The 16210-nt window shown below is 34.0% G+C and overlaps 1 protein-coding gene across 5 annotated transcripts in view; it reads right to left on the bottom strand.

Moving 5' to 3' along the window:
* The window catches only part of HEATR5B (HEAT repeat containing 5B), an 85233-nt gene that overhangs the window by 55067 nt on the left and 13956 nt on the right, over positions 1-16210 (bottom strand). For all 5 annotated transcript variants that reach the window (XM_081265567.1, XM_081265570.1, XM_081265569.1 and 2 more), the window contains 9 exons: positions 13039-13194; positions 12316-12566; positions 10768-10879; positions 9128-9280; positions 6799-6898; positions 6113-6222; positions 4784-4947; positions 3867-4042; positions 426-531 (listed from right to left, as the gene is read on the bottom strand). In XM_081265567.1, coding sequence (XP_081121693.1) covers positions 426-531; positions 3867-4042; positions 4784-4947; positions 6113-6222; positions 6799-6898; positions 9128-9280; positions 10768-10879; positions 12316-12566; positions 13039-13194 — 1328 coding nt within the window. The remainder of the gene's footprint in view (positions 1-425; positions 532-3866; positions 4043-4783; positions 4948-6112; positions 6223-6798; positions 6899-9127; positions 9281-10767; positions 10880-12315; positions 12567-13038; positions 13195-16210) is intronic.

Here is a 16210-nt window from a genome sequence, read left to right as displayed (position 1 = left end):
TTTAAGATAGGGTCTCGCTAAGTTGCTTAGGACCTCGCTAAGTTTCTGAGGTAGGTTTTGAACTTGCAGTCATCCTGCCTCAGCCTCCCAAGCCACTAGGATTACAGATATGCACACCATGCCTGGCTAGAAAACCCATTATTTCTTTAATCAGGCATCTTTGAAAATTCCAAAAGAAATTATTGGCACATATAAAATTTGAGATTCAAATCAAAATACAAACTTTAACATTACTAAAATATAAAATACATATTTAATTACAATGAGCCCAACAAAGCTTTTAACAACTTTATTAAGCTAATATTAAAAAGCACAGTTATCAAGTATACATAAATGTAAGCATTATAATAATCTTGAGATTCCTAACTTATTAAATGAATTAACATCTTATTTCATAATATTTATTATGGTCTAAAAGTAAATACCTTGAGTGCACTAAGAACAGCAGTAAATATATTAAGCTGCACAGCCTGCTGGCGGACACCTTTGGCTTGTTTAACACATTCAGCAAAGTGATCCAGCATTTGTAATCTATAATAGGATAAAGATCATATTAGTGATGCTCTTATTTAAATATACCTAAAAAAAAGCAAAGAGTACAAACTATGTAGCAAATAATACCTCATGTTGTCTCTTTTCTATTCACATAACTGATCCAAACCAGATCTTTTTCTCCTGAATTAATGTATAGTTGTGAACAAAAAAAGAGACTAAATATTAAGTTTCAATTAGCAAAATTAGGTTATAATTGTAGTGGTCCTTAAACATTAACACCAGTGTCCAACCCAGTGCCTAACATATAATAGGTGTGCTACAGTTTCCATCTTTTTTTTTTGTACCAGGGATTGAACCCAGGGGCACTCAACCAATGAGCCACATCCCCAGCACTATTTTGTATTTTATTTAGAGACAGGGTCTCACTGAGTTGCTTAGAGCCTCACTAAATTGCTGAGGCTGGCTTTGAACTCTTGATGTTCCTGCCTCAGCCTCCTAAACTACTGGGATTACAGGTATGCGCCACTATGCCCGGCTTATAGTTTACATCTTGAATGCTCCCCAAAGGCCCCTGTGTTAAGGACTTGTTACCCAGGGTGGCATTTGGGAGGTGGTGGAACTTTAAGTGGTAGAAATTTGTGGAAGGTCACTGGGGATGTGCCCTCGAAAGTGACAGTAAGACCCCAAGTTTCTCCCCCCCTCTTTGCCAAGAGGTGAACACAGTTTCTGTGCTCCAGCTATGTTACCTCACCACAGGACCAAAACCCAATATCAGGCCAATGGATTAAGGACTGGAACCTCCAAAACTGTAAGCCAAAATTATCTGGGCATGGTGGTGCATACCTGTAATCCCAGTGGCTTGGGAGGCTGAGACAGGAAGATGGTGAGTTCAAAGCCAGCCTCAGCAATTTAGCAAGGCACTAAGCAACTCAGTGAGACCCTGTCTCTAAATAAAATACAAAATAGGGCTGGGGATGTGGCTCAGTGGCTGAGTGACCCTGAGTTCAATCCCCAATCTTCCCCCAAAATTAATCTTTCCTGTTTATAAATTAGTTGTCTCAGGTATCTTGTTATAGTGATGGAAAGCTGACTAACACAAAGTATTCACAGTTTCTTGAATATAATAATAATCAATAATTACATATCTCTGTGGTAGAGTTATCAGTTGAAACTTCTTTAAAAATGTGGCATAATTATTTTCTTTTTTCAAACATTCTTGCATAGAAGACAAGAGTACACCATGTTTTAATCTTATAAGCTATTGGGATTTCAAAAAAAATTTAGCTTTGGTCAATTTTGAAACATAAAAACTAGATGTGGATTTTATTATTTCAATTTTTTTTTTCAAAAAGACTGTTTTAAAAAAATTCTTGGCCATTTAAGACTATTCTAATTAAAAAGGAGTGACGGCTGGGGTTGTGGCTCAGCGGTAGAGTACTGGGTTAGCACGTGTGAAGCCCTGGGTTCAATCCTTAGCACCACATATAAATAAAATAAACATATTTTTAAAAATTTTTTAAAAAGAGTGAGACCATTCTTCTAAAAAGAAACGGGTAGAGCAAAGGGATCCAGAGAAAATGGATATTTTGTATATACTAGGACAACTATAACCTAAAGCAAAAAATCAAACTTTCTCAAAGGTCACTATTAGGTCAGAGTTCTCAGGTCAAAACATTTTTCAGAACCTCACATCTGACCTCAAACACATACCTTTTTAAAAACTTATTTAAAAACAGAACTTTTTTCCTCATTATGAAATGTTTATCCCATTTAATTTGGAAAAATATTTTAAAAAGTTACTACTAAGGGAATAAGTAGCTCCTGGAACATTTCCTTTTAGGTCTTTACCTTACGTAAACACATAAATATGTTCTTGTTCATTTTTAAAAATATCTTTTTAAAAAAATATTTTAGTTATACATGGACACAGTATCTTTATTTTGTTTATTTATCTTTATGTGGTGCTAAGGATTGAATCCAGTGCCTCACATGTATGAGGCAAGTGTTCTGCCACTGAGCCACAACCCCTGTCCTGTTCTTGTACATTTTTATGTACTTTAAGAAACAAAACTGGGATCACCTCCTGTCATTTATTTTACCTTTTTAATTTTATCATTGTGCCATGAGCACTTCTCACATCAAAACATCATCTCTATTAAAAAGTATTCTAACCTATGGACTTTCCATTATTTATTCACTTAACCCCATATTGGTGGTTATTTGCGTTTATATTTTTAATAAAATTTATTTATTTATACTTCACCTTGTTTCACAAAAGATATCAGATACAGTTACAACAACCCTGGATTTTAGTTAGAGCTCTCATAACTAGCTGAATAATTGGAAACCTATAAACTCTTAGATCTAGATTTCCTTAGATTTAAAATAAGGAATCTGGGGATGCAGCTCAGTGGTAGAGCATTTGCCTAGCAGATATGAGCCCAAGGTTCGATCCCTAACACTGCAAAAGACTAAAACAGAAGATTTAAAATAAGGATATTAGATAGATGCTGTAAGGATTCTTTCACCTTTAACGTTCTTTAACACTTATGTGGCAATCGAATGTTCTTAAAGATATCTAGGTAAGGTAAATTTTTTATAATTAAAGTTGAATATAAAAAGCAAATTCAAAAGCAATTAAGCAATCTACGTATTTAAAGATTATCTGATATTTTTATTTTTTTAAGAAAAGCATAAAGTGCTTATTTTGTAAAATGGAAGTAACACTTGGAGGTGTGTGGATCAGGCAGTCCCCAGTAGAGGAATTCCAGCTTTTTAATCTTTTACATACAAATAAATATTCATATAACTTTCAAATTATCTTTGAAGGTCTTACATTAATTCATTTTTGCTTTTTTTGTGGCAAATCATAAATATATGAAATGCCTGCTCATATTAGGAATGGTGACTATAGATTATAAAATACAGCAAACTAAAATGCTTCAGGTACAAAAAAGAATGAGTTAACTTAGTTTCTCAAGTTCCAGACTTAAACCACCTTACAGACAAATGTTATCAGAGAATAGATTTTCCATACATTTACTCCTTCAGTAATACAAACAATAGAATTAGCAAAGTGATATCCCTAAAGGTAGGGTCAAACCTCTTATAAACTGTGAAATAAGCCATTAGAATGAAATTCTTTATTGGGCAAGACATAGTCCATAATACCAGACACTAGCACACAAGGTCGAATCTTAAACACATTTTCAAATTACATGGAATTTTCATTCACTTTATTTTATATGGTATGTGTCACTTGTGTCAGTAAATTTGAGAATACTATTTAAGTAGTAGCTCACTTTATTGAGGAGTTAATTGGGATGGGAAAATTTACTTAACTAAAATTACCTGATTGACTTTATACTAACCGGTGTTTATATGAAACATGAGGAAACACTACACCAAAAAGAGCCACAGAGGCATCTATCACTGAGACTCCAAGAGGGAGAGGACCAGGTACAGCTTCACCAATAGGTATTCGTAAATAAATGGAGGAAGGGTCATGCTCCAGAGCCCCACTTCCAGATGCACTGTTTGGCTGGAGCTGCAAAAGAGTGACATAAAAATTACTCAAAGTCTACTTCAGGAAATTCATTTGTTAAGTATTTAGTATGAAAAACTGAGAGGGGGAGGAAGAAGAAAAGGTAACAATAAAAAAGAATGATTGGATATGAGAACTTAAAAACAGATAAAAGTAAAATTTTGTTTTGAAAAGTCATCAGTAATACCTTATAGGATTTTAATAAAAGTCTTCTTCATTCTAAAACATTCTTATACCATGCACCTTAGTGTGTGAGGCAAAATAAATCAGCAATATCTAAATCCACAAAAATATTTAAAATGGACTTAATATTTCTTTTTAAAAAGCACATAGGAAATAACATATTCTGTTGGCAAAAGAGGTTCTAAATCTTCAATCTACTAACTCTCACGCCTCTCCAACCTATCACACAACAAAACGAACTACAACAAAAACACCAATAACCAAAAGCCCATTAAAACTAAAAAGCCCATTAAAATAACCAAAAGCCCATTAAAACTAAAGTTTCCCATAGCCACCACAGGGTATTCAAATATAAAAAATACTGAAGAAAGACAATTTGCAAAATCATAACTAATGCTGTTCACCACTTATCTACCACCAAGATACTATTGTTAATTGTCTAAGAAAGCTAAATGAAAACTAAACATTGGTTCACTATATTTTCTTTTAAAAAAAACAACTGGTAAAAGAACTACTGTTTTAGATTAAACCAGGATTTAATTTCCCTATATGGTTTACTACCTGGTCTTCAATTGATTTATGATCAGTTTCTTGAAGCCAGGATCCAAGAAGAACACTATCATCATAATGGCAAAGAGATCGGAGAAGGGAGGTGGTTGTGTTGGCTGAGTTGTCAGTCAAAGTAAATTCTGCTACCAGTTCTCTAAGAAGTGCATTGAAAGATCCTAAAACACAGAACTTCAAATCAGATTAAAAATAATAATTTTATCAAAATTACAATCATTGCCCACAAAAAGTAGCAACATGTTCAACAGAAATAAAATAAGTTCCTATACCCTTTACTAAAAATCTATGTTGATTTATATTTTTTTCAGAGTTGGGATCTCACTATGTTGCCCAGGCTGACTCTGAATTCCTGAGCTCAAGTGATCCTTTTGTTTCAGCTTCCAAAGAAAGTGGGACTATAGGTATACTCCACTGTGCCCAGTCTAAAATATATATTACATATTTAAATTCCAGTCTTAATACACAATAATAATATTTTTGTTTTATTATTGTATTATGCTTTTGGTCAAAACTAAAGTGACTAAAAAATTTACAGAGAGGGTAGATCATTTATTTTAAATATAGTAAATGTAACATGATTACTATTTATTGTTCATTGCCCAATAAGTGCCAACACTGAACCAAAACATCAAAATTCTTGGGCACAGTTATATGGGAAAGAAATTGTTTATTTTAGGGGTGGGGTTGTGGCTCAGTGGTAGAGCACTTGCCTAGCACAGGTGAGGCCCTGGGTAAGATCCTCAGCATCACATAAAAATAAATAAGTAAAATAAAGGTATTGTGTCCATCTAAAAATAAAAAAATAAATTTATAAAAAAAGAAATTATTTTAATATTAACATTTTATATAATATTTGATTTCTGCAAAGTACATAACTATTCTTTCAGATCCTTATTATTGGCTATCCAAATTATTGGCTATATTACAATATATATGAAGCAGTTTAGGAGGGTAATTAAATGTATAGACTTTAAAGATAAACCATCTGGGTTTGAATCCAAGCTCTACCACTTTTGGTTTCTAAGACTTGGGAAAGTTACTTCACCTCTCTCTATATGAGATCCTCCATCTACAGAATATGTGCAATTGCCTCATGAGCTGGGTTAGAGTCACAGGATCTAATACATGTAAAGGTTTAGAACGAGACCTACAATACAGTAAGAACTCAACAATGTGAGCTACTCTGCATGAAGAATAGTAAAATGGTGCTCCTCCTTTGCACAGTGAGCCAGTGGGAAAGCCCTGGTCAGAACTCTTTAATACTATGAGGATCTTCAAGGGCACACTGAACAATTTCTATAAGATACTGCAAATTTTATTTACCTTCATAAGTTTTTGGAGGTAACAAAGCCAAGATGTCATAAAGTCTTAAACGGACCATTGCAGCACTAGCTTTCAGATGAGCTCCATGGGCTTTAATGACAGATGGAATGCTACAATATTGAAAGCAGAGTTGGAATCAGCTTACTAGAATAAGCATTACTTATAAACCTTTAGCAGTGCATCTTTAGTAATGTATAAATGTACCATTAGAATACCTTGGTAAATATTAAATTTTCATCTTAGTTTATTTTGTGATATTTAATGTAAGAAATACATTTAAAAACAACTATATTTTTTATTTATTTTGGGGAGTACCAGGGATTGATCTCAGGGGCACTCAACCACTGAGCCACATCCCCAGCCCTATTTTGTATTTCATTTAGAGATAGGGTCTCACTGAGTTGCTCAGCACCTTGATAAATTGCTGAGGCTGGCTTTGAACTCACAATCTTCCTGTCTCAGCCTTCTTAGCCACTGGGATTACAGGTATGTGCCACTGTGCCCAGCATAACTATATTTTAATACACATAATTAATATAATTTTAAAAGTCACTTTACAAAATAGTTTTATGTTTCCTATATAACTCTAGAAAGAAGTATAAAAAATGACTGAGGAACACATAAATTAATAAATTTATTTATTAATATATAAACAGGTTGTTAACTTGTTATAAGTATTTACTTACTGTGACATCATAGTCATGGCACATTCAATAGGGGTCATTAATTTTCTAATCACATCTTCAGTTAGGAGTTCAGGACAATGTGCAACAAAACTCCTCATAGCTAGATAAATTTTAAAAAGACAAATTTAGAGCAGCTTTTGTGAACTATTAAACTTATAAAATTATATAAAGGCACCTACAATTCTCAATTATTATAAGGTTCTCAAACTATATCAAACCAGGGGGGAAAAAAACCCACCAAGAACTACAGAGAAAAATCATTAGAAAAGGCTAGAAGAAGGACGGACAATGGAAATAAAGAGAAAACGTGTTGGGGAGACTCCTGTGAGTGGAGAAGACTATAACCTCACAGGAATTCAGATGAATAAAAAAAAAAAAAAAACAGATTTACACCAGAGAGTTCACACTGGAGAAAGGCCTTATAAATGTAGTAAATATGGGAAATCCTTTAGTCAAAGCTGCATCTATTCAACACCATAGACTTCACACTGAAGTGAGACCCTGTGAGTGTAACTAGTGTGGAAGATCTGTTAGCCAAAAGTCTGGCCTCATTCAATACCAGGTCGTTCACACTGGAGAAAGGCCTTATGAGTGTGACACATGTGGGAATTCCTTTAGTCAATGCTCTATCCTCATTCACCACCAAAAATGTCACAACATGTAGGGATATCATGAAAGCAACAAATATGGAGAAGTCTTTAGCCCAAGTTTAACAGCTCCTAAAAGTTCACACTTGAGAGAGGCCTTAGACCTGTAGAGTGTGTCCTCTTTTTCAGAGGCTTTGTGAAGGAACCATCTGCCTAAAGTTAAATATCATACTTTCTAGTACCCATGGGGTGAGAGTCCCCATGTATTCAGGCATGGGTGAGGTTTACAGGAGCTGCCATGCACATTCTCAACTGACTGGGTTCCTTGACAGAGTTAAATCACTGCCACCTTCTCTGGTGGAAGGCATCTTCATCTACCGCCTTGCACAATGTTCATCAGTCACTAGAGCATATAAAGGAAGGCAAATGCTTATTCCCTGGAGGAAGTCTTGAAAACCTGGGCCTTCAAGGAGAATTCCTTCTCTTTTCTGACTGATTAAAGCATACTTATAACCTAGTTTTTACCAGGAAAACCTACTCTGCAGTCTGCTGGAGGCTTCCAAAAAATGACTTACTTTCTTCATGGAAAAGTTGTTTTATCAGATTCAAATGACACAGTTGGGTTCACTTTTCCAGCCTTCTGTTCACCAACTGGTAACTCCCTGCCTCACATTGCTCTTGACTGTGTGCTAATATATGCCTTATTGTTAAAGCTATCCTGGGATTCAGTTTACTATGTGAGGAGGCTGGAAAACACTTTGCTCTATTTGTCTGAAGAATGGACAGCTTTCATCCTTCAAAATTGAACTTTGTGTGCCTCTTCAGGAACAGCAAAATGACAGTTCTTATTTGAGGGAAGGAATGGAGGGTGGGCAGGAGGGAAGGAGGAAAGAAGGATGGAAGGAAGCAAGCAGGTTTAAGACAGATATTCCTTCTCATTTTATGGACAAAATGGTCCAGTGAGAAGGAATATCTTCACTGGTTCTTTAGAATAGAGTTAAGACTAAAACACCTTTCCCTACCACCCTCATGGTTAAATATCTCTTTCTCTTCCGGTTTGGGAAAAGAAGTATTTTTATCCTGAGATAAGCAAAAAAAAAAAAAAAACATGGGCCACCCAGTGAAACTCTAGTTCCCAAAAGAAACAAAACCTGAGCCTTTCCTGTAAACTGCTGACTCCCACACAAAAACAACTGTTCCATCATTTTTGTAATGCTGATGTCTAAAAAAACACATCAACATTTGTAGATTTGACAACACTGAAAAAGAAAAAAAAGGTGCTTTTCCATTATGAAAGAACCAATTTAAACTTAGTAACCCTGGTAATGCTGTTTCTTGTTGGACTTTTTTTTTTTTTTTTTTTTTTTTTTTAATGTGGAACTTTTTTGACAGATGAAGACTGCAACTACTGGTATAAACAGGCTTAGGTCCTAGCTCCTATCTTACCAGTTTCTTAGACTCTCAGCTTCACTTTTATTATAAAAGAGCAAAATTTTAACTACTATTATTTATACAAACTTCTTTCTAAATCTAATGGTAAGTTTTCTTGTTTGTTTGTTTTACAGTCCTGGGCCTCTCATGCATGCTAACCACACATTCTACCACTGTTACACCTTGCTCCTCTTTCTAAAATCTAAAAGTCTACAAATTTAACATTAGATAGTAAAATAAAAAAAATGAAATAGTGATTTTCCTTCCATTCACAAATAATATTCTGAAAGTGAAATCCTTTCAGTTCTTACCACATAAAGCTCCAGCACGACCTTCCAAAGTTACCTGCCAGGTAAAAGAATCACCTCGGGCCTTCTCAGCCTCCAGTTCCTTTAAAGAACGAGGGAAAACATTTCTCCATAATAACAACATCTTGGGCAGATGGTAACGAACAACAGATGGTCCTGTCCAAGAAAATAAAGAGTATAGAACCATAAATATGTAACATACATTATGAACAAAAGTCAAAGAAACTTTAAAAATATCTCTACCATTTCACTTATTTTTAAATTTTTGACGTTAATTTCAAATTTTTCGTCTGGTTGAGTAAAATAAATATTTATTAAAGCATAACAAAATTTATTTTCTTTCTTTCTTTTTTGGTTGGGGATTACTGGGGATTGAATCCAGGGGTGCTTAACTACTGAGCCACATCCCCAGTCTATTTATTTTTTTTATTTTTTTTTTTTTTTTTAGAGAGAGAGAGAAGAGAGAGAGAGAGAAATTTTTTAATATTTATTTTTTAGTTCTCGGCGGACACAACATCTTTGTTGGTATGTGGTGCTGAGAATCGAACCCGGGCCGCACGCATGCCAGGCGAGCACGCTACCGCTTGAGCCACATCTCCAGCCCTATTTTTTTAAATTTTGAGACAGGGTCTTACTAATTTGCTCAGGGTCTTGCTAGGTTGCTGAGGCTGGCCTTGAACTTGTGAGCCTCCTGCCTCCTGCCTCAGTCTCCTGAGCTCCTGAGCTCCTGTGTGCCACTGCACCTGGCTTAAAATTCACTTTAAAAGCATCAAATATTTTTGGTATCTAAGCATAAAACAAATACATAAAAAGTAATAAAAAATTACTCAACTATATTCAGGATGGTGGATTACATATTATTAATAATAAAATCTATCTGGAATATATTTCATGAGGTTGCTTTCATAAATACATATGTGTACATAAACATATTCACCCACTTCCACACACAAATACATATTCCTTCATTTGAGGGACAATGTATATGGCTCATTTAGTTTCACGGAGGAGCAATATATTCGGAACTAGGCGTATATATTTACATTGCTAAGGAATTCACTCAACATACCATTTACATACTTAATGTAAACTTCTAAAAAAGAGTTACCACTTTAAATTTGGAGTAAACACACAACATTTTTTATAGTAATAGCTAAACATGTGAATTAAAAAGTGGACATACTTCATCACAATGATAACTGTATTTCAGTCCTATGCAAAATGCTAAATTTTGCCTAAATCTGATTTATCATAGTTATTAGGAAAGCAAAGCACATAAGGATGCCCCAAAAGCAGCACCAACAATATGGCTTAAATTTGACTTTATCACTCTATTAAAATCATGACTTCACTTAGGAAATAGAATTTCCACCCCCACATTTGCAGCTCTTTTGATTAACTGTAAATTCATAAAGTAGACAATGGTTATTCTGATTGCAAAGGTGAAACTTTGTTAAAAATTTTTTCATAAAATGTACTTCAGTAGAAATTACTAAAGAGATATCAACTACCAAACAAAACATCTTTACCATTTTACAACCTCAAAGTCTAGAATGTGGAATTTAATGCTTTATATTAAATTTTCTTTATAGTCCACTGACAGTTACAGAGTAAGACAAAATTCTACTCAAATATAGTTGTACCTAAAGTCATAAGTGCTCCAAGTAAAAGCCAGCCAGCTTGAGTGCGCTGTAAAGACAATCTGCTATTTTGGGCAGCAGTTCGTAACAGATCTTCAGCAATACTAACTACCATCTATAAGAGAAATTTAGAAATAGTTTGCAATTTGAATAAGCTGAAGAAATCAAACAAGAAAATAGATAACCAGTATACTTAATTTAAAAAGAAATTATCTCCATGCTATTGTAGTTAACTAATGTTTTCAAAGAGGCAATACAATATCTACTTAGATCTGAATACACTGATGACGGAGGTGACTCAGAACAGTGGTAAAGAGTAAGCTCTTGAGCCAAACTGCTTGGGTTCACATCCCAACTCTGCCATTTACAAGCTTTATGACCTGAGACAGCTGAATCTCTTGGCCTTACTTCCCTTGTTAGTAAAATAAGAAAGATAGTAGTATCTATCTCACTCTTGCCAGGATTAAATTTGTTAATACAGTATTTAGAACAGTGCTAGCCCATGTAACCACTGAATAAATGCTATTATTAGTGGTCCTTTAAGCTAAGCTAATCTTCTGGAATTAAGGTATCTTTTAGATAAAGAAGACACAGGAAGAATGCAAAGTAGTAAGCAGTGCATGATTAAATGACAAAATAGGAGCTCAGATTCAGTAAAGACTAATATGGACTAAATGCCTTTGAAAAGATTTCATGGAGGGCTGAGGTTGTGGCTCAGCGGTAGAGCACTCACCTAGTGCATGCAAGGCCTGGGTTCGATCCTCAGCACCACATAAAAAAATAAATAAATAAAACAAAGGTATTGTGTTCAACTACAACTAAAATAAGTAAATAAATATTAAAAGAAAAAAAGATTTCATGGAGATGGAACTTAAATTAGGTCTCTAAACAGATACAGGTGAGTAATAAATTCTAGTGTAAGAAAGACCTCTGAAAAAGGAATAGGGAAAAGCTACAGAACTACTCTGAACAGAAAAGTGAGAAATCAGAACGTGTCCTACCTAAGCATATGTGAAATATGAAAATGGTGTGAGAAAGATGGGAGAAAAAGACTTCATGCAAAATAAGCAACAAGATAATAATCATGACAAAGGATATGGAAGCTGAGATTCCTCTAGAAATAGTCACAGAGCCCAGAACATGGAAGAATGAATGGACTTGGGCCCAGAAAAAAAAGAATTTAAAAAGCTAGTCACACTATGCTTAAGTATTATTGAAATGTCAATAGTATATTCTCCTGTCATCTTTGAATACAGCAATATGAATTTCAGTTCTAAAAAGTGAAAAGAGCTGAGTTTTAAATAAATACTCTGAAGTTGTTTTTCCTCTAAAATAAATTATAACATGATACTATACCCATACAAAACCTATTATCTATACATCAGAATGAAATTTCAATTAGGGCCTATTGACACTATATTCTATATTACCATAATAAAATTGTTATTTGATTGTTATTTGATCACCCAGTTCAACATTAAGCACATCAGTGTTCCACTAAAGACTGAAGCTCACCGGACAGCATTTACAAATCTTTGATCTGTGTCATACCTTTCCTTTGGCATGAGGAATGCCCAAAGGACACTGATGGACTCCACCTAACAAAGCAGCCATTGCAAAGCTGTATCCACTAACAGCTTCTGGAGAAGTCTTCAAGTTGTTGAGCCGTTCTGCACACCGATCTAGAAATGGTGTCAACTGGAAAGGTAAGGCTACAGCCACACAGCGCAAACACCATGCAGCAGCAAGCCGAGCAGCCATACTTGGATGAAGAAGAACTGAAGTCACAATCTCCAAGAGCCCTAAAAGAGAAATTCTCAAAATATTACTTTTAATGAAGTAATTTATTTCAGAAACCAAAGACTATGTATAACACAATAATTAAAATAATCACCATGATTTAGTGCACTAGTCTCACAACTATGCCAAAAAGCATTTACAGTACTCATGACAGTAGTGTGCTTTAAACAAATGTATTCTCCAAAGAACATAATAGAATTACATCCAATAAAATATAAAAGTTGATTAAAAGGAAAATCTTCAACAAATTTTAGTCAATTATTAGAAACAATTACTGTGACTGTTTTTGATTTGTCTCCCAACTTTATTTCACCATTTAATTCCATGTTCCCTATGACAGTAAAGATTAATTTAAATTAAACCCCATCACCTAAACTGCTAATTATAATAAGTACCCAGTCAAGAGTTAAGTATCATACAGATAACTTCAAAAGATGGTAAAATAATACTTCAGCAATTAACAGAATGTCATACCTATTGATGCCTCCTGAATAAGAGGAGAGGCAGTGGCATTCAGGCTCTGTACCAGGCTTCCAAGCTCCTGGAGGGCACAGACCATCACGTGCTGACTTGCTGCAATGTCTGCTGCGCCTGATTTGTTTTCACTACTAGTATCATTCACTACTGCTTCTAAAATACAAAATCATGTATTTAATGTGGTTGAACTGAATTTTGATGTATTTTTATTGGTCTGCACACTATATTTTAGTTATACCACTTAATACTTGTGTGTCAAACTCTATGCAATTTTTGCTTAGTGGAAAAGAAGTATAATGAAGTACTGAAATGACTTAAAATACACAGTTTAATGATTTTATATGATAATACTAAAATATAACTATATAAACTTAACCACTTCTAGGAATACAACTTAATTTTAGTAAGCAGCAACAATGCATAGTGTTTTTCAAAAGCAGACTTGGGAGCAAGAAGATTTGGGTTCAAGTACCAATTCCATCAGTTATGTTAGCTATGTGACACTGGGAAAGATGCTCAACTTTTATAAGATTCCTCATCTTTTATAGGGCTTATATATGCCTATCTCAAAGGGTATTCTGATGCTTAAAAAGTCAATGCATATAAGAATTTAACACAATGCTGCCCAATACACATTCAATAAATGTTAGCAGCCATTATTATTACTTTAGTACTAGTGGTAGTAGTAGTATTGCTATTTCAAGCACATCAATATATTGGAGGTATCACTGTCAAATTACCAACCAGAAAGTGATCTATAAGGAAAGTGGCTTTAGAAATTCTTACTGGAACATTCCTAAAAATTCCTACTTACTTTGCTGTCCTCAATTCAACCTTTTAATGTACACTAGAACTGAAATATATTTAACATGAGATAACTAAAAAATCCTCTGTCAAACTACTATTTGAGAATACATACAGTCTGGCTCATAAATCCTGATGTATATCATTGTACTTAATACTGCTTTTAGGATTTTTTAAAGTCAAATAGCTAAACTAGCATCACAAGTAATAACCTTTAAATGATAGCAAAACTTTCTCATTTTTTACATATATCATGAATAGATAATGAAAACATACCATACAGAATGATAGAATGGGTTAATAAATGATAAACTATAATTGAACAACTCTTCTTAGATATTTCTGAACTTGAAAATGCAGGAACTCTGTCTTTTGCTTACTAAACTATAAGCTCCCTTAAGACAGGCACTGTCAATATCTGGTTTGCTATTTTACCCACACCATCTGGCAGTGTTTCTGGCATTTAAGCATTTCTTCAATGAATCTGCATAATATTTTTCAAGTTTTAAATATAGAGCAGATAACTATTTAAGCATATCTAAAGAATAATACTTCAGTAATTCAAATGCAGATTAAGAGTATAGGGATAATTTTCAGTTATCCCTATACTCTTAAAAATGGCTTTCTAAGTAAGTTATTATTTAAAAAAAGTACAGTATTTATAAATTTAATTTTTTTAAGATATTTATTCTTAAGTTTTAGGCAGACACTATATCTTACATTTATGTGGTGCTGAGGATTGAACCCAGTGCCTCGTGCGTGGTAGGTGAGCACTCTGCCACTGAGCCACAGCCCCAGCCCTTAATTTCTTTTTAAAGAGAGAGAGAATTTTTTTAATATTTATTTTTTAGTTTTTGGTGGACATAGCATCTTTATTTTTATGTGGTGCTGAAGATTGAACACAGCGCCCTGCGCATGCCAGGCGAGCGCGTTACCACTTGAGCCACGTCCCCAGCCCCTATAAATTTAATTTTATAAAATATTTCATTTATATATGCTCTATAAATAAATTGCTGATTGTAGCTTCTCATTAAACCTTTACTTCTAAAGAACTTTTTTAGGGGCTGGGGATGTGGCTCAAGCGGTAGCACGCTTGCCTGGCATGTGTACGGCCCGGGTTCGATCCTCAGCACCACATACAAAGATGTGTCCGCCAAAAACTAAAAAATAAATATTAAAATTCTCTCTCTCTCTCTCTCAAAAGAACTTTTTTAGGAAATCTAATTTGATTTTTAAAATTAATATCTATTTCCAACAGTGATAAAACTAGATTGTCTTTGAGTATTTATATGTTGCCTTGCTTTAGTCTTCTAACTGAATTATGAACTCCATGAAGACAGAATTTTATCTCACTCATTATTTAAACTCTGAATTACTGCTCTCCAAATCTTAGATATTCAATAATTATTTGTTAAACTGAAAAAATTTATAAAATGGGTACTTTAAAAAAAAAAAAAGAATTTCTCCTTACAGGAGTCCAACAGGATAGAAAGAATAACTTCTAATGTCCTATAGCACAATAGTGTAACTATGATTGACAATAATTAATTATATGCTTCAAAATATCTACAGAGAAGATAGTGAATGTCTCCAAAACAAATGATTGACATTTGGGGTGATGAATATACCAATTACCCTGATCTGATCCTTATACATTCTATGCCAGTATTAAAATGCCATGCTAAGCTGGGAATGGTGACACACTCCTGTAATCCCAGCTACTTAAGAGGCTGAGGCAAAAGGTTCCAAGTTTGAAAATAGTCTGGTCAACTTTGTGAGACACTATATAAATAAAATTTTAACAATAAAATAAAAAGGGGCTAGGAATATAACTCTGAGGTAGAGCACTTGCTTAGCATGAGTAAGGCCATCATTTCAATTGCTAGCACCTCAAAAAAAAAGTCACACTATACCCCATAAATATGTATCATTATTAAGTTCCAATTAAAATATATTTAAAAGAGAAAGAAATGGATTTCTTGTAATTATGAATTATTGAGATTTTATAATATGTCCTATAGGGAACTAATACCCAACTATAGTTGTTGCTCAGCCTTTACATGAAGCCTATAAAGGGAGAAAACAACAACAAAAATATGTATTCATAAAACCACAGGCTCTAAGCAGAATAACAACAATAGATTATTCCTTAAAAACAAAAACCAACGTGCTGCTGCATTCCAAGAAAGTTATAAAATTCATATAGGTACTAGAAACAAAACAGAAAACCTAATATTACAAACATGCTACCCCAATCTTCACTTCACTATAATCATGTTGTTTTAATATTAAATAAGAGTACTCAATAAAAACAATTATGAAAACACAGTTCAGTTAGATACAAACTAATCGATCTATTAGTACT

This window comes from Spermophilus citellus, assembly GCF_964194105.1.
Source record: "Spermophilus citellus genome assembly, chromosome: 13".
Taxonomy (NCBI): domain Eukaryota; kingdom Metazoa; phylum Chordata; class Mammalia; order Rodentia; family Sciuridae; genus Spermophilus; species Spermophilus citellus.
The sequence above is the reverse complement of the archived record's forward strand: the minus strand, read 5'-3'. Positions and strand labels throughout refer to the sequence as shown.